The sequence below is a fragment of the Larimichthys crocea genome, chromosome IX (assembly GCF_000972845.2).
Source record: "Larimichthys crocea isolate SSNF chromosome IX, L_crocea_2.0, whole genome shotgun sequence".
NCBI lineage: Eukaryota > Metazoa > Chordata > Actinopteri > Sciaenidae > Larimichthys > Larimichthys crocea.
Window position 1 is genome coordinate 12980510 of NC_040019.1, and position 24412 is coordinate 13004921.

General features: G+C 43.6%; 1 protein-coding gene and 1 long non-coding RNA gene across 2 annotated transcripts in view; one reads left to right on the forward strand and one right to left on the reverse strand.

The window, feature by feature from the left end:
- The window catches only part of cwc27 (CWC27 spliceosome associated cyclophilin), a 30128-nt gene extending 6076 nt beyond the window's left edge, over positions 1-24052 (reverse strand). Inside the window, exons 1-13 of the mRNA XM_010746782.3 lie at positions 23845-24052; positions 22780-22876; positions 21734-21846; positions 21486-21629; positions 21276-21374; positions 21085-21188; positions 20097-20166; positions 19696-19775; positions 19580-19616; positions 19316-19494; positions 8399-8502; positions 787-896; positions 600-703 (exon numbers count right to left, since the gene is read on the reverse strand). Of these exons, the coding sequence (XP_010745084.2) occupies positions 600-703; positions 787-896; positions 8399-8502; positions 19316-19494; positions 19580-19616; positions 19696-19775; positions 20097-20166; positions 21085-21188; positions 21276-21374; positions 21486-21629; positions 21734-21846; positions 22780-22876; positions 23845-23886 (1283 nt within the window). The 5' untranslated portion in view covers positions 23887-24052. The remainder of the gene's footprint in view (positions 1-599; positions 704-786; positions 897-8398; positions 8503-19315; positions 19495-19579; positions 19617-19695; positions 19776-20096; positions 20167-21084; positions 21189-21275; positions 21375-21485; positions 21630-21733; positions 21847-22779; positions 22877-23844) is intronic.
- On the forward strand, positions 4643-12443 carry LOC113746429 (uncharacterized). The gene is made up of 3 exons (XR_003462855.1): positions 4643-5810; positions 8906-8978; positions 12085-12443. It is a non-coding gene; the product is annotated as an uncharacterized LOC113746429 (long non-coding RNA).
- Positions 24053-24412: the final 360 nt, after the last annotated feature.

The following is a 24412-nucleotide window of genomic DNA, read 5'->3' on the forward strand; positions in this document are numbered from 1 at the left end:
GGACCTCGCCACTTCCCGGGTCCGTGGACTTAGTGCTCGCTGTGCTCTCTCCGCAACTGTCGAATCGCAACTTATCGCAACTTTCACTTCCTCCCGCAACAAAATCGCAACAAAAATGTAAAAAGCAACTTTCACCACAATTTTTTTGAAAACCTCATGCATCATCAGGGATTTTAGGCCGCAACTATTTCAAAAAAGGCCGCGAAATCCTGGTGGGACTGATATCAGTTCAGTTATAGACTGACCCCCCCATCACAGAAAGACGAGTTGATGTGGCCCGCACTGAAAAAAGTTTGGGGACCCCTGGTTTACGTCCTCGTCTTGAGGACTTATCGCCGTCCTAATTGCAGGGTTTGGTTTCGCGTGTGCCGCCGTGCCAGACGTTAAACAATAAACCGCAATAAACAGTGATAATGACGTTGACAGCCCGAGTCTGAACAAGGTGCCGTGTTCTCTTCTCCTCTCCGTCAAACGCTGCGTGAATATTTCTGTCAGCCCCAAACTGAAGTTGATGTTCTGTAAAAGACGAGGCCGCGGCAAATAAATTCAAACAAACTTAAGAATGTTTTGATTCCACGATGACAGATGAGCTCACTGACCATCCTTTGTCGTCGTCTTCTTCCAGCTCCTCCACGTCCTCCTCCGGAGCGTCGGTGATCGCTGAAGACAGCTTGGACTTGAAACGATTGAGCAGAGCCAGCGTCTATAAAAAAAAAAAAAGATCAGACATGATTATGAAGTGTACAGAGCAAAGGACGAGCTGAAGGAGGACGGAGCTGAGGTTACCTGCTCTTCTCTGGTGGAGCCTTTCTTCTTCTTCTGTTTGCGGAGCTCTTCGTACTTCTTTCGTCCCTCCAGATATTCAGCCACGGCCTCATTCGACGGCTTTTTATCCTCTGGAGAGACAAAAGAGAGACTCCTTATTGACTTTATCAGGATCTTACATGGCTGTGACTCTTTTAAAGCTGCATTGTGCTCTCGTGTGTGTGTGGACGAGTTATTAAATCACCATCAAGTCGTTCTGTAAGAAAAAGTCTGACAGGAAACTGAATATCTTCAGTTTGAGGGCGTCACGTTGAGCTTTGATCAACATTTTTCACCTTTTCTGAGACTCATCAATTCCTCGATTCAATGATGGACAGATGAACCGAAGATGAAAATAACCGTTCGTTTAGGACACAAAGTCTTTTTGCTAATACAGACTTTGTTTTTTTCTTGGTTCCTCCGGCTGAGCGAGTCCACATATGCTCGTGTGTTCTGCCTCTGTTCAGGATTAAAGAGGTCTTTCCTCGCCTGGGAACAATCAATTACATCAGGTCTGGGTGTACGGTAGCAGCGGGGAATGTAGGTCATATCTGAGAAAGATAAAGTGAGGGGTCAGCAGGCCGGGGCTCCGGTCCACTACATCTTCGTGAAGGTTGGCAGCAGCTTGGATCCATGCAGAGCGTGTCAGCCTGAGATGAGAGCGCCGTGCCCTGTGCTGCCTCAGCTCCTCACCTCTCTGATTATCATGTACGGCGGCAACTGTCACACAGCTGGACGGGCTGCACCGCCTTTTATCTTTTCTCTCTGATCATGTTCAGCACATTTATTTCAGTCTGTCAAACGCCAGCGAGCACGCGGAGAGGAGAGGAGACGAGAGGGGAGGAGGTTTCTCTTCTCCAGAATGTTGTCAACTTGTTTGGTACAAGACTGTGTTTGTGGTCGTTATTAAAACTGCAGTTTCACAGAGGTTAAAATCAGTTCACTGTCACAGAAAGCAGAAAATACTGAAACATTTGAGACATTTTTCTCTTTAAAAGTCTGAGTGAGTATTTTCTGATTCCAGTAAACTGAATATTTTTGTGGTTTTGACTTTTAATTTGATAAAACGAGAAAGTATTCACATTCGAGAACGAGTCAAAACAATCAAAATAATCTAAATCGACTCGTCGTTGCTGCAAATATATTCACATAAATTCAATTAGTAACTCAATTGCTTAAAGGATAATTACACAGGCTGGTTTAACTATCAATACAGTCATTCTCTGCTTCATATCTGAACATCTTTGGTTTGTATTTTCTGGTTTTCTTCATCCCGTCTGATACTAAATCTTTGCGGTTTTACGCCGTCGCTCGGATGGAACGAGACACCGAAGACGTCACCATGGACTCCAGGGAAACTCTGACGGAGATTTTCGCCACTTTCTCGTATTTTGTGGATTGAATTGAGAGTAAAACTAATCGTTGTGTGCAGCTCTAATCGGATCACAAGGGCCTTAAATGTGAAACAGGACAGTACAGCAGCTACAAATAAAGAGCTATGATCTGCACGTGTTATCAAGCCCAGGCAGCACAGAGGAAAGTCGAGCTGACAGCGACTCTGGGAATAATTTTCCACCTCTGCAGTGTGTGTGTGATGTAGCCTCTCATCATGAATGAACGGAGAGACAATCAGCATGCTGACTTCGGTGTCTCATGCAGTTAATGTGCTTCTGTAAAGCTCCGGGCTCAGACATGCAGGGCTGTGAAGTCACAGAGTGGCAGACGGTGAGCGCAGTCTGCTGGCTGCCGGAGAGGAGAGCTGTGTTTCCACAACAAAATGCAGTGACACACACACACACACACACACACACACACACACACACACACACACACACACACACACACCGCGGCGTCACCTTCGCCGGACGAGCCGCTTCGCCGCGTCTGCCTGGACGCTGTGACACATTGAACCGCAGCAAATAAATGACGTAACAGAGCAAACAGTGAAGTTTTCACCGCTGACAGCTGCAGCGTTCCCGTGAACCAGAGTTTATTTACTCACAGTCTTAGAGACAGTTTGTCAAAAGTCTCAGAGTCTTTAGGGATTTTGCAAAGACTGAGAATCTCACAGGGTCACTAGTTACAAGATCATCTATAATATACAGTATTAAATATATTTATATATATCTGATTTTATCGGGATGTTAAGACAAGAAAAAGTCAAACTTCAGCTCAGACTGACGCCACAACTCGAGCAAAACGAAATTTGAAGTCGTCCGGTGTCCGTCCGGCATTCGAAGACTTACTGAGATCTATTAATAAACATCAAACTACAGATGTAATGTGAAAAATAAAAAAAAAGATGTAGACACAGAAGAACACACCTAAACTAACCTGAGGTCGCTCAGTCTGACCAGATTCCACCACAAAAACAGAATCAAGACAAAAATATGGTGAATTTAAATAATTAATAAAGATTAGAAACAGAAAAACTAAACGACAAACACTTCTCACAGCGTCAGCGTTGAAGTCTGCTCTGCTGCTCGAGGGCCAAACCTCTTTCTCTTGATTTATGAGACCTAAACAAGTGACCCCCCCTCCACCTCCACCTCCACCTCCACCTCCACCCAGTCACCTCTCCTCTCTCCTGCTCTGCAGCCTGTGACATGCTGGATGCTGACTGATGATGCCCCGAGGAGGTCCTACATGAGGAACACACATCACCTTCTCCAGCTGTTGTCACTAACTACCATCTTTGAGTTTGATGGCCTTTCTAACTACATTCCTCCCCTCTCCTGTCACCTGGGCTCCAGAGAGCCACAAATCAAGCCGCTGATGTTGTAGCAACCGCCGGGCTGTTGTGGACGACAAACGCCTCTTTTAAAGAAAAGTTCTCCGTTAAACACTCGACGGCTTTCAAAGAGAAAAGTCTGGAGCTGTGAGGCAACACTGGCGCTCCATCATCAATCAAAAAAAGATTTTCAGGAGGTCAGCGCTCACTATCCGTCTTCAATTATGCAACAACAAAGGCTTCGAGTTTCACGAGTAACTGTCAGGCGGTGCACCGAGCAGACAAACGGCGAGCTAATCTTGATCGCAGGTATAATTGGCGTTTCGAATATCACCCCGCCGCAACATTCATTCAAAGTCAACAATAACGCAACGGGCACGGGCGTAATAAAACACCGAGAGCACATAACCTGTATAATATCTACGTGGGATAAAGACCGCTGCCACATCGTTTGGGGCCGCGGGTATTGAATGGACAGTGGTTTCTGAATGGCTCTCTTATTTTTGGCTCTGATTCACGACGGTCAATGCCAAGACACAGAGAGAGAGAGAGAGAGAGAGAGAGGAAAGCAGCATCATTTATGTGGAGCGATGACTTTAACTTCTTTAACTTCTCAAGAGACAATTTAGCTTTTCACTCCAATCAAGTGTAACGTCACGTAGGTGGACGTGAGGAATGGGCTTAATGTAGAAGTGTATTGGAAGTAGTAGAAAGACTAAACCACTGCAGTGAGACTCTACTTGGTGTCTTCTAAGTGTTTGTTTTATGCAGCTGGGAACAATAGAAGACTGAATTAAGGTGGAAATAAGAAGAAAGTGACACCATGGTGTTTGTTTTACCACGAATATATTGCACTAAAAGTAAGCGGTGGGTCAAACGCCTGGTTGATCTGTAACCACGCCCACCTGTCAGTCAAAGCGTCCACGCTCTTAATCCTGCATAACTTTAAGCCTTAATATAATGTGAACAGGTGAGTTGTATATAAATTCACCCTCAGTACAGTTGTCATGAACGGGGAAATTAGCTACAGAGACCAAAACTGTTTTTTGTACCAGGCTGTAAACATGTTTATTTCTGCTGTGAAGTTGGACATTTGGACATGGGGACTTATGGAGACTGACTCACTTCTGGAGCCAGCCTCAGGTGGACGTTAGAGGAACTGCAGTTTTTGTCGCATTGGCTTCACTTCACAGAGACGCTTGGTGTACACTAAATAGTGCACCTGTGAAACGTCTTAAACCTGCATTATGTCTAGTGTCCAGCAGGGGGCGACTCCATTGGTTGCAAAGAGAAGTCTGGTTGTTTTGAGTCTTATGGGGAAATAAGTGGCCTTTTAGCTGATTTATGACCCCAGTAAACAGTTTCTTCATGAGTTCATGGTCTCAGTCTTTAGTTTTAAGTCTTCTTCCACACGGCACGATGTTCGTTCAGTAAACGATGGTCCCATTTGGAGTAAAATAGACGATACAGCAGGGTTCAGATTCTGTTCCTGCATCGACTTTCTCTCCTCAGATGTTTCACAACTGATTTCAGTTTCTGTTTAGCTGGAATACAAGAATGTCTGTGACCAGGCTGGACCTCCAGGACGAGTTAAAAAACCAAGTGAGGTCCCCGCTCGCAGTGCGTCACCCACCAGCTCCACACGCTCTCGTCAAAATATGATCACGTCTGGCTCCAAAAACAAGATGGCGACGTCCCAAGTGCCTCAACTCGAGGCTTCAAACGGTTATCCACAAAACCAACGAGTGACGTCACGGCGGGTTTGCACTTGCAGAATAATGGCAAAAACAAATAGCAACCAGTCAGCACTGACATAAATATACAAACATCATCTTGATCTCTAACCTTAAATTAAAACCACAGAGTGAAAAAGAACAAAAACAAAAACATTATGGCAACATTATTACGACAAAATCTGTCAAGATCTGTCTGGATTCACTGAGAAGAGATATTATTTAAACACCATGAAAAAGAAAATTGGTACTTGTCACTGTGTCATCGACATCTTTATACTTTTGTTTTGTCATTTTGGCTTTATTGGACAGCTGACAGTGTAAACATGAATGGGAAACATCGGGAGAGCAACAAAAGGTTCCTAGCTGGGGGGATATTTGGTATGAGTCTCAAGATGCAATACCAGTTTGAACAAGCTGATAATAGTGTTTGTGATTGCAGGAAATGGGATTAACCGACCGAATATCCGAATCCACTGAATGATCATCGACTTTCTCGGCACGTTACTTGAAGCTTTTCCACCAGAAAGAATGAAGATAATGTGAGTAGTGATCGTGAATGAAGGTGATCATTAAATATTCGAAAAGTTTGGAGTACCCTGAGCGTACGGGCGGCAGACCCAGGCGTCGTTCATTGGAGGAGGTAACATATGTCTGTATGTGCAGAACCGGAGACGACTTTGGAGTCAGCGTTAGGGATTTGAATCTAATGTGGGTGGCTACAGGTAGCCAGTGGAGCTCGATGGGCAGTCCGCCATGAGTCGGGTTCTGCTTGAGGTTGAAGTTTTTCCTTTCCACTGTCGCCAAGTGTTTGCTCATGGTGGGAATCATTGAGTTTCCGTATACACACTCTGACTCTTGTAGCTGCTTCATCGTCAAATTTAGTTAAATTTGGTGCATGCACGAGCAGTCATGGAGGAGGACTTGACATTTAATGGTTAATATCTTTTGAAATGACTTGATTCAAACTTTGCTTATGGCGGTAGACGTCCGTCCACCATGAGTCGTGTTCTGCGTCTTAAAGGAAGTGTTTCTTTGCCGCCGTCTCCAAGTGTTTGCCCATGGTGGGAACCGTTTGGGTGACTGACTAAATCAAACTAAATTCAGTTTGATTTGGTGCATACAAGAGGGGTCATGGAGGCAGACTTGGTATTTAATCAGTCTGAAGGTTCTCATTCTTCAAAAAGTCTGGGGCAACTGGACTTGTTTGTAGATCCGTGAAGATGTTTCGCCTCTTATCCAAGAGGCTTCTTCAGTTCTGACTGACTGGTGGAGGAAGGATCGTAGATCAGCCCAGTTGGTTCATTATTAAAAATCGTGTTTGTTGAAAGTTTTAGGATCTTAATATCTTTGACTTGATTCAAACTTCGCTCATGGCAGTAGATGTTCGTCCACCATGAGTTGAAGTTTCTGCGTCTTAAAGGAAGTGTTTCTTTGCCGCTGTCACCGAGTGTTTGCTCATGGTTGGAACTGTGAAGTCTCGAGCGTACAGTTAGACCTGCTCTGTATGGAAAGTGTCATTATATAACTTCTGTTATAATTTGGCGCTCTGGTATTCTCTTGTTCCGATGTCTTAATTAGAAGATTGGCTGATTTCGTCAGTCTCACGTGACAGTAAACTGAACATATTTGGATTTTGAACATTACCTAAAACTTCAGTGTTTCTATATCAAATAAAACTGGAGATAAAGCAAATAAATGAATGTTATCTGCAGCCCTATAACATCTTTAAGCTCAAACCTCTATCACCAGACTGAACCTACACTGACGGCTTTGAGAAGCATGCGAGTGAAATGAGACCAGAGGCTGACCTTCACAAAAAGGGGTCAGGACCAAGATCCAGGAGAATGTTTTAAGCTTTAAAAAGGACGTCAGTGTCAGTGTGAGCTTTAATGTGTGTGTGTGTGTGTAGCTCTAACTGCTGAGCGGCTTCTCCAGCGGGATGAGATAAAACGAGCCCTCGCCACAGTGTTCCTCTGTGGCTGAGCTGAGTTTCAAGATTTACAGCGTTTGAGCAGACATCCGTCTCCCCTGCAGTGGCCATTGGCCCATGACATCGAAGAATTCCATCTAATGGAATTAACTTTTGCTTCCAACACAGAAATGTAATGAGGAACTCTTTAAAAGAAACTCCTGCCTCTGGCTAAGCTGCCAGAGACGCACAAAACAAAGGTCCCTGGCAGAGTTTAAATACCTTGTAAGATAATGGAGGAGCTTAGGCTAGTTGCCACTCGGTATAACAATGCAGGGCTGTTACTGACTCAACACTTGAGTTTATAACTGGATCCATTAGGAGAATGCCTCTTTCTGCTTTGTGCGTTTATAGAAAACTGCTTAACTTCATGCAGATATCGCTATTAGCAGCACTAAAGGACAATGTGATGATTGTATTTCGTGCTCTTTCACCTAAAATCTTGAACCAATCAGCAGCAGAAGTCGACAGAGTGGGCTCAAAAACATAAAACCATCAGTGTTTGTGGAGACAAAAACAATGTTTGAGCAACAAAAGGCCCGTCACGCGGGGGCTTCAGTACATCTTGGCTGGTGATAATCCCACAGTTAGGCCCCTGACGGTCCCTGCAGAACCCCCCGCGAACTACTTTGTTTTTATTGTTGCACAAGAACACACACACACACACACACACACACACACACAGCCTCGAGCTAACCTCCGTGCCTAAGCGGTTCTTGGTAAATTTCAAAAATGTGTTTCAGCATCAGCACAAAAATAAATAAATAAAATTTTGAGATTGACGGCGTCATGACAGACTGCAGTGTGGTGAAGACCCGAGGAGAAACACAACACACGAGGGGAGTTTTGATGTGCAACTATGGCAGGCCACGCAACAATTTGCTGCACCCACGCAATTTTCTGTGAGCTTTGACACAAAAATGCAGACCCGTGTGGGGGGGCGTCTGCAACTAATTGACAAAATCAGAGGGTTGCCTGTCTTAGTGTCCATTAGCGGAGAATGCAGCTCGGACCACCCTCTTAGAGACTTTGTTCACACTTTGAGCTCCGCGGTGAAAGACTTCCCCTAAAGTTGTGGTAACATACATATACAGAACATTATCCTCCAGCAATAAATTCACAGTATGATGAATAACAGCGATAAACATGCTCACGTACCCTCCTTGACTTCTTCCACGGCGGGTTTTAAACTTTCTTCTCTCCGTTGCTTTATGGCCAGAAGTTCCTTCTTCAGCTGCCGCGCCTCTTTCCGTAATTCGTCACTGCGAGACGAGAAACGGGGTCGAAGAATTTAAAGTCAACATAAATAACGTTTTATAAAAGGATTACACCTGTAAGAACGATGACAGAGCAACAGGTTCACAGACAAAAAAATGTACGGTGAATAGTCTAAAGCAGACGTTTGGCTCCGCCGGCTGTTAAATAAACATATGCATCATTTAGAAGAATGACATCAATACCTTGAACTTTACTGGTTCTTCACAAACAAACATCAATTGTTCAGAAACTTCTCAAAAGTCAATGCTCACGGCTAATTATGTGGGTATATAAAACAAACATAAAACACTCTGAGCAAGTGTCAGAATGAGGAATGTACATTAAGAGGCCTGTGTTACTCCAATAAATTTGATGGAGCCTTAATAAAGTAATTGTTCTCCCCTCCAGGCTCCTGGAACGAGTGCTGTCGAGGCCGAGCAGACTCCAGAGAGGAAAACGTTAATGTGCTTCTTGTTTTGAGGTGAGTGTCATTCACTCATTAATGCTGTTTTAGTGGTAATGAATACAAATCTGTAGATTTCATACTTACATTTATAAAACACATACCGTCCGAGGCTTTTAAATACTTAATTTTGATTAGCTGTACATAAACACAGCCTTCAAGTCTTTAATCTTAGCAATGAAGTCTCAAGTCCCAAAACAAGAGAGATGGGTCAAGTCCTGGGTGAAGTCAAAACCAACAAATCCTGAATCAAAAGAGACAAATTCAGAATGAAATCTCAAGTCAAGACCAACAAGTTGCAAAACAAGAGAGTCAAGTCCCAAATTAAGTCAAGATTAACGAGTCCTAGGTGAAGGACCAAGTCAAGACCAACAAGTCCATCAAGAGATACAAGTTTTGGATGAATCTCAAGTCAAGACCACCAAGTCCCAAATCAAGTCAAGACTAACGAGTCCTAGGTGAAGGACCAAGTCAAGACCAACAAGTCCATCAAGAGATACAAGTTTTGGATGAATCTCAAGTCAAGACCAACAAGTTGCAAAACAAGAGACAGACAAGTCCCAAAACAGGAGTCCCCCCCAAAAAAAAGTCCAAAAAAAAGGGAGACAAGTCCCAAATTAAGTCAAGATTAATGAGTCCTAGGTGAAGGACCAAGTCAAGACCAACAAGTGCCTGAAGTGAAGTCCCAATTTAAGACCAACAAGTCCCAAATCAAGTCCAAAGTCCAGAGTCCAAAACAAGCTCCAAGTCATTAGAGGCAGGTCTCAAGTCAAGACAAGTTAAGTGCCATTTCCTTTCTAAGTCTGCAGCCATCAGATGCATTATTTAAAGTCTGTCTCGAGTCACGAGTATGTGCATGAGCACAACATTTTGGATGAAGGCCATGTGATGTTATTTCACGCTGTGTGCAACAAACTTCACAAACGTCGAGCGATACATGAAATACAACGACTGTCAACTGCCGTCTGCGGCACAAGTCATGAAAAACTTTATACTTCCTTCCCTCGAGTGGCACAACATTAAGTATTACAGGCACAGCTCATGTCCAGCAACCCTTATAAAACCTTTAACTGGATGACGGAGGCAGGCCAAAGCACATCCTCGCTTCCTCGACTCAAGGTAGCGTCCTTTCTGGTAGGTGGCCCGAAGCCCAGCTCATGCAAGGCTAAATGCTAGAGGTCTGAACCGGGGCCAGCAATGCTGATTATCGTTCCCCTTCACATGCTTGAGACTGCTGCCAGCTGCAGAGCAGATATGTTAGGAAATGATAATATTTTTGTACTGCCTGACAGCTCTGTTTTTGTCCCATTCTCTTGCGGAGCCACAAAGCACAGGTAAGCTGCACAGTCTGGGCCCCTGGCCTAGAAACATGTGAGGCATCTCCAGACCAAACAATGGCTGCCTTTGTTTCTTACATCTGCTTCTCCGGACTGACATTCATTTATATCCTTTTCTTCCCTTTTATCTGGAACTTTCATTCTTCTGTTTCAGGCCTTCCAACACTCATGTTACCTTTGTTGAATTCTCTGACATTGTCCGTAGCGACGCATCGAGGCATCGGACTGATCGAGTGATATTTTAACTGTGAGTGCGTTCGAATATTAAGAGCTGTGGTTGACTGGATGTCACGTCTCTTCCTCGTTAGTTTCCCCCCGCTGCTCCTGAGGACACACATGAGGAATCAGTCAGACATACAGTTGTTAGTCCTCTCTTTTCCCGGAGAAAAAAATGTTGCAGAAGAAGCCAAACGGAGTTGCCAGGAGCAGAACTGGTTGGCAGAGTCAGACTTGGCCTGCGCGAAGTGAAGTGGCCTGCTTAGCTCCGTCTAGGAGCAATGACAACAAACCTCTTTTCTGAGACGCGCTATTTATACACAGTATGGTAATGCACTCAGATGTGACAAACGAGAGGTGCGCCAAATAAAAGAATAATTCAGAGACTCTCGCTGCCATTCGAGGTAAACCTTGACAGACATCCATGAAAAGCAAACACAGACGTGTTTAATGAGTGCAGCAAGTTGGCAGAATTAAGTCTGTCAAGTCAGTGATCGTCTACATTTAAAGACTGTTATCTTTTACTAAAATACACGAACTCTCTTTGGATCAAGAAGGAAGACTCAAGAAAACTAGTCACAGTTTTTTGACCATTGCCCGCTCTGCCAGCTCCAGTTCTGGCACAACACCGGCTCAGTTTACTTCACTGTCCATCAGGAAACTCTGTAAATCACAGAGAGTTGAGGCGGAGCAGCGTCTGGAGGACATCAGAGAGACAAGTCCCAAATTAAGTCAAAATCTACAAGTCCTGGGTGAAGGACCAAGTCAAGACCAACAAGTCCATCAAGAGATACAAGTTTTTAATGAAATCTCAAGTCAAGATCAACAAGTGCCAAGTCAAGAAAGACAAGTTGCAACTCAAGACCAACAAGTAATAAGTCAGGAGAGTCACAATCAATCAATCAGCCAATCGCAAGTCTTTAATCTTAGCAATGAAGTCTCAAGTCCCAAAACAAGAGAGACGGGTCAAGTCCTGGGTGAAGTCAAAACCAACAAATCCTGAATCAAAAGAGACAAATTCAGAATGAAATCTCAAGTCAAGACCAACAAGTTGCAAAACAAGAGAGTCAAGTTCCAAATTAAGTCAAGATTAACGAGTCCTAGGTGAAGGACCAAGTCAAGACCAACAAGTCCATCAAAAGATACAAGTTTCTAATGAAATCTCAAGTCAAGATCAACTAGTGCCAAGTCAAGAAAGACAAGTTGCAACTCAAGACCAACAAGTAATAAGTCAGGAGAGTCACAACCAACCAACCAACCAATCAATCAATCAGCCAATAAAATAACAACATCGCCCAAGACAAGACAAACAAGTGCCATTTCCTTTCTTCTTCCCAAAACAAGAGAGTCAAGTCCCAAAAAGAATTGTTTTATTTGACACAAACCTCAAAAATAAAAATGTATCGATGCTTGATACTTGTAGTATCTATTACAGGGCTACGGCATCAGATTTCATTTTGTTTTATTGACTTGCAAGTATGACGCAAGACTCTTGACTTGAACACAGTCCAGCAGCGTCTTCTCCAGGTCTGAAGAGGTGAGGTGTTTTTTTTTATGCATATATTCTACAGGAGAGGAACGCTCCGGACTGAGTTATCATTTTCTGCCTGCCTTGACATGCTGCCATTCGGAAAACAAGAGACGTATCCACGGCAACAGCCAAACAATCGGCTCCACAGCCCCGGTTGCCAATAAAGAGAAAGAGGCCAGAGAGGACAGGAAAAGACCCAACAACACCTGTTAAGACACACCTGGGGGGCTCAGCAAATTCCTCTCAAGACCCCTCACACATCACAACACTACAAATTATTTTGTTTCTGCACACGTGAGAAGCAGATTTTTTAAACGAGGCTGGATAAATCACAGTTGGTTGAAGTATATCCACGTCAATGATCGTTCGTTTTATGTCAAACACTTAATATAAACAAAACATTTCTGATAAGGACTTCTTAGATTTGGTTATTTTTCCAACTGAAGTCAAGAAATGGACAAAAAAAGGACCTTTAAGAGTTTAACTTACGGGGAAATTAGCTACAGAGACCAAAACTGTTTTTTGTACCAGGCTGTAAACATGTTTATTTCTGCTGTGAAGTTGGACATTTGGACATGGGGACTTATGGAGACTGACTCACTTCTGGAGCCAGCCTCAGGTGGATGTTTGAGGAACTGCAGTGTTTTTTTTTGGCACTTTTAAGTGTTGGCTTCCTGTTTATACAGTTGCTTATTGGATGGCGCTACAGATGTTTTGTAGCCACTAACTAATTTTTCATGATGCAACAAGACTTTCAAGTCCGTGTAAAGTCAGAATAAATGAGTTCTCAGTTTGTCAGACCAAAGAAGAAAGTGTTATTAACCACCCAGCCAAATTTAAATGATTAAAAATAGACAAGTTTATGAAATTAGGCGTTAAAATCAGGTAAAAATGAATTCTCAGCTCCAGGACTGTGTGGGCGTGTCCTCTGAAGGCGCTGAAACGTGTCGGATGAGTTCAGAAAATGACATGACTAACTTTAAAACACTCTGAGCTGAGATGAATTCATCTCTGTCTCTCTGCTCAGGGTGGCCTCAGCGTGTCATCGAGCCGCCCTTTAAGGACCGCCCACAAAATCCTAAGACTGAAAAACAGTTTGTTGAACCTCTGACTCCACATTTCAGTGATATATCGTTTAAAGTCTTTTCAGCAACTATTTTACAAGAGCAGTTTAAAAGTCATGACTAAGGTTCAACACCCGAAGGACGAAAGGAATCCATCCATCCATCCAGCAGACATAGAAAAGCCTTTCGTCACGAGTTGCCAGACAAACAAACCTAAATGTCCAAATGTAGATACAGTCTGTGGATCTCCACCAGTCTCAGTGGTCTGGGTCTACATGGGGGGCTGCCAGCTACTGTCACTCTTTCAGAAAAGCTGCGGGTGATTAACTTTTCATAAAGAAAGCATATGAAGTGATTGGCAGGAGACCAAGAAGTCTCTCTCATGAGTCAGAACCTTGCATTTAATACTCCGGTGTCTGGCAGGAGTCTGAGGCTGACACAGGAATTTTGACAAACTTAAAAATAGTCCAGCGATGACTGTATGGTTCATCAAAAATTCAATCGTTTTCCAAAACGTACAAACAGGCAGGCGTACTTGCCTTTTTTGGATTTCTCTGTATTCTCATTTTCTAGCCTTCAGGTGACTTTAAGTAATTACTGACCAAACAAATGTATATTTCCAAGTTTAATTCAATACCTCAAGTCTTAATTTAGACTAAGTACACCACAGGGATGGCAGCAGCTATGGTGGACTCGAACCAGTCTAACGACTGAGCAAGTGATGTGGATGAATGTGCTGGAATAACAAGATGGCTGGGTGAACTCCCCTCGGGGGGCACTCCATGGCTTGGTCAAAAGCCAAGGAGAACTGTGAGCTGGAGTGGAGGAATCCAACCTCAACACAGGAATTTGCATGATTTTGCAGAGCTTGATCTGGACCAACACATTACCCACGCAGTGGACCAAGGTTCCTCTTTTTTTTTTTTTTTAAGAGCGGCTTATCTGCCCTTGCAATTATCGACTGGATCCTCCGGCCTTCTGTCGAGTGCGTTGTGGAGGAATATCAAGCGGTTTCTGGTCGTGAATCTTAAATATTTCGCTTGTTTGAGAGTGAATGTGCACATTGTGAGATGTTGACTTTGATCACAGTCCAAGCAGTGTTCTTATTCTTTTTTTTTTTTAAGTCTTCTCCATCCTAGACATGCATTGCTGTCTGGAACTGTTTCCAGCGAGCAAGTGCCCCATATGGGGGCAGACATGCTACAGTGGGCCAGAGATGTGTAAACCTGGCAGTTCCAAAACATACACAACGCCGCTGCCAAGAACTGGATTATCTCAAGCAGTTTTCTGCATAAAAGCAGCAGCGGCAACTCCACGCGAACGCGTTGACCGATGACAAGAGACAGGTGCAGCCAATTAATACCGAGTGACGCAGCGTCCGGGGTACGGCCGCTCGGGCGGGATAATTAGTGTCTGATGGTCCCGTTTAAGTTACACTGTCCACACGGCAAGAGCAACGTGGCACAAGGCCAAACCCGGGAAGATGAAGACCTGCAACAACTAGTTCATCAATTAGCTGACGGCTGCTTTATTTATAACTCACAAAGAATCAAGGTCCAGCTGTTGGTAGTGTTGTAGAGGAGGTCCTCTCTGAAGAGCTGGAGGTCTTCAGGAGGTTTGTGAAGGTAGGATCTGGTAGGACGTTCCACCAACGGGGAACAACAGACGAGAAGAGTCTGGATCGCCCTGGCAGTGTAGCTTACTTATTGTCCAAAGCTCTTTGGGTGAGGCCGTCTGAGCGAACGTTGCATTGCAGACTGCTGCGTTTTTTCTTCTGAACTCGCCAAATTTTATTACAGAAGATTTATCTGACGTCTCCAAGCTGGTAGTTTTACGTCCGATCGCAGTAATGATATTAACAAATAAATCAGACAATGCACAAGCAGCTTACTGAGTAAAAAAAATCAATACCAAGACGAGACCGAGACCTTCGAGAAGTCTCCAGACCGAGACTCATCTCGGGTACTGTTAAATGTAAAAATAAAATAACGATCAGAGTAATCAGTAATGAATTTAATCGTGAGTGGCAGCTCTAATTAAAACACACACTTGTGTGGCAGAGCGCCAGAAGAAACACAAACTGATTCTTTGACAGAGTAATGAAGCTTTACTCACACAGAAATCTCTCCATATTATTGTTTATCGATCCAGCCACGATGACACCAGACATCACTCCACAACAATTTAGAGCAAATTATATTAAAAACTAAACAGACTTGTGCAGCTTCAGTGATCACTTCGTCATTCTTTAAGCCAAAGTGCAACAAAGTCGCTGGTTCCACCTCTTCAAATGTGAATATCTGCCGGTTTTCCACATCTCGACACTTCCTTTTAAAAGTGGTTGCCAGGTTGGAAATATTATTTTAAATCACCTGATATGAGTAATTAAGACACTCTGCGTCTAAACGTGTTTGAAAGTTTAATTACAGCAACAGAACAAAATCATTTGTTTGTCTACTTTGTGTTTTATCTGAAGACGAGCGGTGACTGAAGTGAAGCCAACAAAAAAAAGCTGCAGTTCCTCTAACGTCCACTAGAGGCTGGCTCCAGAAGTGAGTCAGACCTGAAGCTGAGAATTCATTTTTACCTGATTTTAACGCCTAATTTCATAAACTTGTCTATTTTTAATCATTTAAATTTGGCTGGGTGCTTAATAACACTTTCTTCGTTGGTCTGACAAACTCAGAACTCATTTATTCTGACTTTACATGGACTTGAAAAGTCTTATTGCATCATGAAAAATTAGTTAGTGGCTACAAAACACCTGTAGCACCATCCATTAAGCAACTGTATAAACAGGAAGTCGCTGTGGCATTACAAGCTGCAACCAAGCCAACACAAATAAAAAAAAAAAAACTGCAGTTCCTCTAATGTCCACCTGAGGCTGGCTCCAGAAGTGAGTCAGTCTCCATAAGTCCCCATGTCCAAATGTCCAACTTCACAGCAGAAATAAACATGTTTACAGCCTGGTACAAAAAACAGTTTTGGTCTCTGTAGCTAATTTCCCCGTTCATGACAACTGTACTGAGGGTGAATTTATATACAACTCACCTGTTCACATTATATTAAGGCTTAAAGTTATGCAGGGTTAAGAGCGTGGACGGTTTATGGGTGACATCACGAAGACTACGTCCAGGTTTTTAAACTGTTCATGACACCAACGCACGTGCAGCAACATTTAAATATCAGTAATGCAACAAATATTTAAAGTTCATGTCACGGTGCACGTTACAACGTGGTTGCCAGTTGGCGTCCATGCAGCCGTTACTGTCGTCTGTTCATGTTCTTTTATGACGAGGATCTAAGACTGTAACAATCGATTTCAATCAACTATATCATCCAGCCCTATTTTAGACACACACACACACACACACTCCTGAGTTATTTAGTTATTTTAACGACACACTGTAAAGAGGCCACCATGTGGACGACGTGATAATCTTAACAGCACCTTGATTTATTTCTTTTTCTCCTTCTACAGACTCTATTAAAGTTAATTCAGTTCATACTTTACACCCCATATGTAAGTATGTGATAACAAGTGATATAAATAACAGGAAGCGCGCTGCTGTCATTATCTTCAGGCTGCAGTGAAGCGATTAGCAGAGACAGCAGAGGGAGCCAGGCCTCTGCTGGCAGGAGCAGCTCGCTCCGTGTCCCACAGCCATATGGAAGCGTTTTGCTTCCCCCAGTCGGGTTTAACAAAAGTGGCCACTACCACATACGCTGCGTTCAGGACTTCAGTCAGCAGTGTCTTTTCTAAAACAACCCCCCTCTTCTCTTCCTCTTCTCCACAAACTGCAGATCTGCTCCGATCTGATCGATCGTGACTCATCTTTCAAAGTTTTCTCGGTTCAGGTACGCTGCGCCGTTATTTGGCAGCGTCGCCCGTGACTTGTGAACAAGTCCAAGCGTTTTGCAATCATGGAATATTGCAGTGGAATATCATCTGGCTGCTGCTGGAGAGCGGCGTTAAGATAGTTTTGACCTGATGTAAAAACTATTTTGGTTTTCAGGGAGACTCCTGATTTCAAGGTTGTCTCAGCGAGCCTTCGACTTTGACTCGAGATACAATCAGCTTTTTTTCTGAGGCCTCAGTCTCAGTCCTGCATCTGCGGCTTTGACTTTAACATCCTCTCCCTCCCTCCCTCCTCCAAGGTGACCAGATAGCACACTCGGTGTTCCTGGTTGCACACGGAGCAGCTCTGAAAAGCTGAAAAAGCCGACAGTGGGAGAGCAGCAGAGCTCGCCCCCTGCAACAATGCCCCCTTTGTCCCGGACTAACACTGTACCTACCAGCCTGCGCTTTGATTCCCTGCCAAGACAAACCACTGTGTTGGGTTACAGTTCTTGTAGCAAAACAATCTGCGCTTGTGTTTAATATACTACAGTCTGCCTGCATTGGGCTGGCTGTCAGTCAGGACACACACACACACACACACATATATGCACACACATACACATGGGGCCCACTTCTTATCCCATTAGCGCTAATGAGAGAAGGGTATGTTGATTATGTGTGTTGAGGGCTCCCCGTTCAGAGGATACGGAGGAGAGATCCCCGAGCGGAGATGAAAGATGGGTCGCTCTCGCGCTTCGTGTCGTCTCGCCTTCGTTGGCTCGCACACACGTCGTGTTTGCTTCGACTTCAGCGCGGTAAGTAATTTGCTTCGAGTGCCAACATTCCTGTTGCAAATAGCAGGTCCACTGATGTTGGTCCAGTGAGCTACAACGGAGATATGGAAGGAGGAGGGAGAGTGAGGGGATGTGTGTGCATGAACGTGGAACAGAGGTGGAAGATATGTCGATGATGAGGAGCGAGGAGGAGGAGGACGAGGAGGAGGAGGAGGAGGAGGAGGAGCTACGTTCATCAGCAATGTGTTGTCAAATCAAGATGTTGCTAATAACTGGCAACCTCCGTGTCTGTAAAGTGAAGCCACAAGCTGCAGTTCCTCTAACGTCCACCTGAGGCTGGCTCCAGAAGTGAGTCAGTCTCCATAAGTCCCCATGTCCAAATGTCCAACTTCACAGCAGAAATAAACATGTTTACAGCCTGGTACAAAAAACAGTTTTGGTCTCTGTAGCTAATTTCCCCGTTCATGACAACTGTACTGAGGGTGAATTTATATACAACTCACCTGTTCACATTATATTAAGGCTTAAAGTTATGCAGGATTAAGAGCGTGGACGCTTTGATTGACAGGTGGGTGTGGTCACAGGTGTCTTATTAGAGCAACCAGGCGTCACTCAGTCCGTCTTTGCCCGTTTTTAGATTAGCTGGGCGGTGACCAGAGCCACACTGAGCTTCACGACTTCAGGACCCTGTGAGCGGTTGTTCGGTCTCTCCTATAGGGCGGCAACTAATGATTATTTACATTATTAATCTGCCAATCATTGACTCCAATAATTGATCCATAAAACGTCTTTTTTCATCTTTAAACGTCTCGTTTTCCAAAAAATGTAACAGGTGACAACTAATCGACCAATTGTTGCAGCTCTAGTCTTCTACGGCTCTGGACGAGCACTGCGTCGGTTAGTTAATTAAACTGATCAACCAAACATTAATCAGCAACTCATTCATCACTCAAGTCTTTTTTTTTAAAGCAAAATCTGTTTCCAGCTTCTAGAATCTGAAGATTTGCTGCTTCTCAGTGTTTCATATGATGATTAAAGGAATATTTTGCATCATTTGGGAAAGTTTTTACAGTTTGACCGGCTGTAAACTCCAAACAAAACATCCAACCACGACCTAAAAAAAGAGAAACTGTTGTGGATGGATTAGCTGTTGCACAGAGGCGGTAATTAATACACGTTAATGACTGTTTTCAGTCTGTGCGTGAGTGTCTGAAGATCACATGAATCACTGGATCTGTCTTTGTGCTCGTGATGTTTGGAGATTTAACTCGGTGCAGGACAGAACATGGACGCTCACATCCTTTTCATGTCAAACACTTTGATATTTACACGTGTCATAAATGCAGATGGAATATTTTGGACGACTAAAGCCGTGAAGAAGTCACCTTGTGCTTGGACGTTTCCTCGTCTACCTGAGTTCACTGAGCAGTTTATCGCCTCTATCTGTATCACACAGTACAACAGCGCCCTCAGCAGGTTGTCACGCCGCATCACAACAAACAGATGCTGCTGCAGCAGAGACGCTTTATAAACCTGCCACCTTCATGTTTCAGAAACTGGTCGGCGTTGTACCTGCGGCTCGCCTTTCTCCCTCGCTCCTCCTCCTCGCCGGGCTCCGTCGTTTTCTCGCCGCCTTTTTCCTTCTGGAGCTTTTTGCTGACGAGCTCTCGCATCTTCTCCCTCTTCTCCGGGTCGTGCTCTTCATCCGGGTCCTGGTCGTCTTCGACGTCGCCTTCGACTTCTTCGTCCGACTGGAAGAAAACATAAATTTACCATCAGAGAAAATCGACTGCAGGAGTTTCAGAAGCATCTTTAACGTTACGTCTGTTATCTTACCTCAGCTCCGTCTCCTGATGCCCGCTTCTTCTTTTTCCTGTTAAAGTAGGACATGGGTTAATGTTGTGAAGGGACGAGGTGTTAATAATTATTAATAAACGAGTCATTGTACGTACTTATCGACTGCTGGAACAGAGCTCAGTCTGGGGTCGTCTTTCAGGAGGTCGTGGCTGCTTTTGCTCTTTCCCTTTAAAGTCTGAACACACGATTCAAACAGCTTGAATAAGATAAAACTTCATCATACTGAGATTATTTCTGACAGATTACGATTGCGACATGATTCACGATTAGTGGAAATAATCCTTTTGGCATCAAAACTAATTTCCACTGAAAAAAAACCCGATTAATCAGGATGATGCGACATTTGTTGGCCTCCGTACAAAACAAACAACTCTGACTGTGGAGACTGTGGAGGCCTTAAACAGATCCTTCAGCAACAGACTGAGGTTATTGGGCATTTTCAAAGTCGTAACTTCATCACTATTTAACCGCAGAGACTCGGTTCATGCTTCGGTACCTGGCTCACTTGATTCACCATCTCCTCCTCCTCTTCAGCCTCCTCTCCGAACGACAACAGACTGAAGTTCCTGCAAACATGAACACACTGTTGGCACTGAAGCATCAATAACAACAACACATAAAGACATGTAGCTGTGCAGGAAATGAAACAGGAAAGCCTCTGAAGCCCGAAGAGAGAGAAGATGACGTGAAGCAAAAGAAGAAGACAATATCCATTTAAGTCATGCCGCACTGGAGAGCTGCAACTCGCGACTGTTTACGTCATCGATTCATCGTTTGGTCTCTAAAATGTCAGTAAATAAGAAAAAATGTGTCTTTAAAATGTCCAAAACTCCAAAAATATTCAGTTTCATATGGCAGAAAACAGAGAAAAGCAGAAAATCTTTAGATTTGAGGCTAAAAGCAACATTTTTACACCAAACACGACTTTAAAGATTACGAAAATAGTTTCCTCTACCACAGCTCAATCACACTGTACTACATGACAGAGGGAAGTCAAACAGGAGCTGTTACTTTCAACTCAAATCATCAATCTGTGATGAGAGTTACACCTTCTGTCACGTGTTCAGTTGTCAAAACTTAACGGAGGACTATCACTCCATCTATTTGTGTCAATCTCTGTCAACGAAAACAAATGACACATTTTTTTACAGGGCGTTCCTCAAGGAAGCGACCCGGGTCCCCTGACAATTTGAATTTTAAAGAATCCTTGATGCTCTTTAAGAGCAGTTGCAATACTTCATATGCTAAAAAATAAGTCTCAAAAAACATCAATGATGGGGCGTCGTTTAGCTCAGTTGGTAGAGCATCCATCTTGTGTCCTTGCCGCGGCAGCCCGGGTTTTTATCCGACCTGTGGCTCTTTCCCGCATGTCATTCCTCGTCTCTCTCTCTCTCTCCCCAGATTCCTGTCACTTCTTCAGCTGTCTGTCAATTAAAGCTTGAAAAATGCCAAAAAAACATCAGTGCTGAAGTCTGAACGCTCACTTTGTGGCTTTGGACTGCGACTTCTTTCCTTCCTCTTTGTCTTTGTCCTTTTTGGCTTTCTTTAATTCTCGGGGGATGATGTCATCAAATGGAGAGTGAAGCACCTGAAACAGACAAAAAGTTTCTTTAAATCAATAAAGAGACGATTATAAAACCCAAAACAAGAATGAAGGAGAAGAAGAAGATGATACCTCTGTCGTTTTTATCTTGTGGGCATTCAAAGGTCTCTCCTCGTTGTCACATTCGACTTCTGCTAATCTGAGCATGTTATAAACTGTGTCTCCCGTCACCTGCAGCAGGGATTGTTACATTTTAGCACTTTGACACGAACAGTTCAAACGTTACGCTGATCTGAGTCCACGCACAGACAGTGTGTGTGTGTGTGTGTGTGTCACGTTCACCTTGGCGAATATGGTGTGTTTATTGTTGAGCTCGTCCGCTCGTCCCAAGGTGAAGAAGAACTGACTGCCGTTGTCGTGCGGCCCGGCATTTGCCATGGCGACCAAACCTCTCCGATTGAAGCGCAGCCTGGAGTGAAACTCGTCCTGAAAGTTTCAAAATGTAAAAAAATAGGGGTTCGTTAATCATTCATAGTTTTGATTCTGTCGGTTTGAACATTATTACACAGAACAGAGAGAAGCAGTCTGACCTTAAACGGCCGGCCGTAGATGGATTCTCCGCCTGCTCCTGTTCCGGTGGGATCCCCTCCCTGGACGATGAACTCAGGCACCACTCGGTGAAACATCGTGCCATCGTAGTAACCTGTAGGACGGAGATATATATTAAGACAGGCCTGTAATTTCTCAGCTATTTACTTCATCATTTGAAGAAAGTTTCCTGGAAATAACAAAGTAAATTGGAAGTAATTACAAAGAAAACAGAGACAGTGGATTGGTTCACTTCCAGTCAGTGCACAGACGGTCGTTTGTCTGCAGGCGAGCAGTCAACATGCACAGAAGTGCCTAATGATGAATTAATATTAAATTTTCATTCAACAACATTATTTATTTGCATATAATCAGGAACAAATTACAGAGTTAATTCCAGGAAAATGAAATAAAACGTGACGGAGAATTAATGTCAAGACAGAAAAAAGCAAAGCTGCGTTTTTATGTGAGATGAATGGAGTCTGATTTCATTAATTCAGCTATTTAATGGTAAAATTCAAGAACTTTTCAAGCACTTTCAAGGTCCAGAATTCCTTTACACCCACAGCAATCGATGTATGTTGTCACTTTGTTTGTTTTAGCAGCTGTATGTTTTGTTTTGATCATCATTATTTAAAAATGTAATGTAACGTGATGCAGGCTTTCCTTTATGTCTTTATTGTTGCACCATCACATCAGAGTGACAAACACACATTATAACGTGTTTATGTTTCCCACATCAGCTTGTGTGACTCCCTAATCAACACCTGGGAACCATGATTACATCAAGAGAGCCCAGCAGAGGATGAACTTCCTGCAGCAGCTGAAGAAATCCAACCTGCCAAACACGATGACGGGGCACCTCTACACCTCCATCATCATCTGATACACTGCTGCCACCGCCAAGGACAAGAGCAGACTGCAGCGTGCCAGTCGCTTTGCTGAGAAGGTGATTGGCTTCAATCTGACCCCTCCCTTAAATGTCAACATGGATGCACATTTTTTCTGGACTCGTATGTTTGCGTGCTTTGTGTCTTTGCAGTTTTACCTTCCATGCACAGCTGCACAAAGTTCCTGCATGCTTTAGGAGCCTCTTTGGACCACAGCTCAATGTCAATGTCACCTGCTGAAGTCTTCAGCAAGACCTGTGTGAGAAAAGATATTTTAAAATCAGACATTATACAGATTTTCACATTTACAGACAGACAGACAGACAGACAGAAAAGACGTCTTATTGAGTGTGCCTGCATGGCACACTATCCACTATTTTTACATATCCCAGGAATTTCAGCACACTATTCCTCCAACAGTTTTGGTCGCACATACACAAAAAAGGTATCAAAACAACCGGCTCGGCCAGGAATGGTGTGCTGTGACTTTTTTCTAAGAGTTTCACCACACAGTTTTGCCAAAAATCACCAAAAAACACGACAAAGTTTACAATGGGTGTGTATTGGTAGAATGTTCCAGAGCTAGAGTGGGTGACATCATCGCTAGAGTGGAGAGAGAGAGAAACATTTGTCAAAAAATACATTTTCAAACAGCTCTCGTGGCCACAAATGTCACTCTACAGAAATAATTTCTACATAGAAACGTAGGAAAATTCGTGGGCTACGCAGCGATATCACTGCTGAAGCTGTCAGACTTATAGTTTTGGCAGGAGACGCACTGATGCGCCAGGATCACCCACCGACAGCCCCATCTACTCCCATGTAAACTGGAGAGGAGAAATTTCCCAAAGGAGCACGGGGCACCTGTTCTTTCTCTCTCTCCCCAGGTCACATTTTTTAACTTCACACACTGAAATTCAGCATTCACATGGTCGACAAGATAAGGATGCTCACGGTCATTTGGGCTTTTTGATACCACCTACCGTTTGGCATTAGTGTCCACTAGTTGGAGGGGCTTCATTTAGAGATTTTCTGTGTCTCTCAGCAGTCACTCACACACAGACAGAGCACAGCTGCAGTTAACTGCTCTGACCTGCAGCTGACCCTGGTTGCTTGGCAACAACCTCAAGCTGCCTTTGACTAACTTTGTTGAGTCTCTGTGCTGCTGCTTTTGTGTTTTTAAATGCTGCTGTTTTAAGTAAACAAGTTAAATCTGTGCTCACCTTTCCGTTTGTCGGCGGCTCTTGAATGTAAATGTTACTCATCCTGCCGCTGAGGTTCGGCTCGTTTGGACGCAGAAATCTTGAAGTTTTGTGGCTGTTTGACGCTTTAAAACTTAAAACTGAAGATTTGTTAAATCACCGCGGACGGATGTTTACACTTCACTGTCCGCCGCCATCTTGGGCCCGGACATGTGAGCTTCTTGTTTACTTCCAAGTTCGCGGGTTTGGGGGGTGGCGCTCAATAAAAGTGTTAGTTATTTGAATGTTAACATTAAAATTCGCACATTTAATTTCGTTTTAATCTCTTAAATAATCAAATGACACGAATATTACCTGCAAATATGATTGTGACTGAACAAATACAAGCAGTTTTGTATTTTGTACCGCCCCCCCTCCTACCTACATTTGGTTTGACCCAAGTGTTCCACAATACAATACACCCTCGGAAACAGCGCAGTCGTTTTTGTTCCACCACAGATAACCTTGTTTAAATAGTTTTAATGGTTAAAATTCTTTAAACATTTATTAGACTGTATTAATTAAAGCTGATTTATTTTGGGATCCGTTT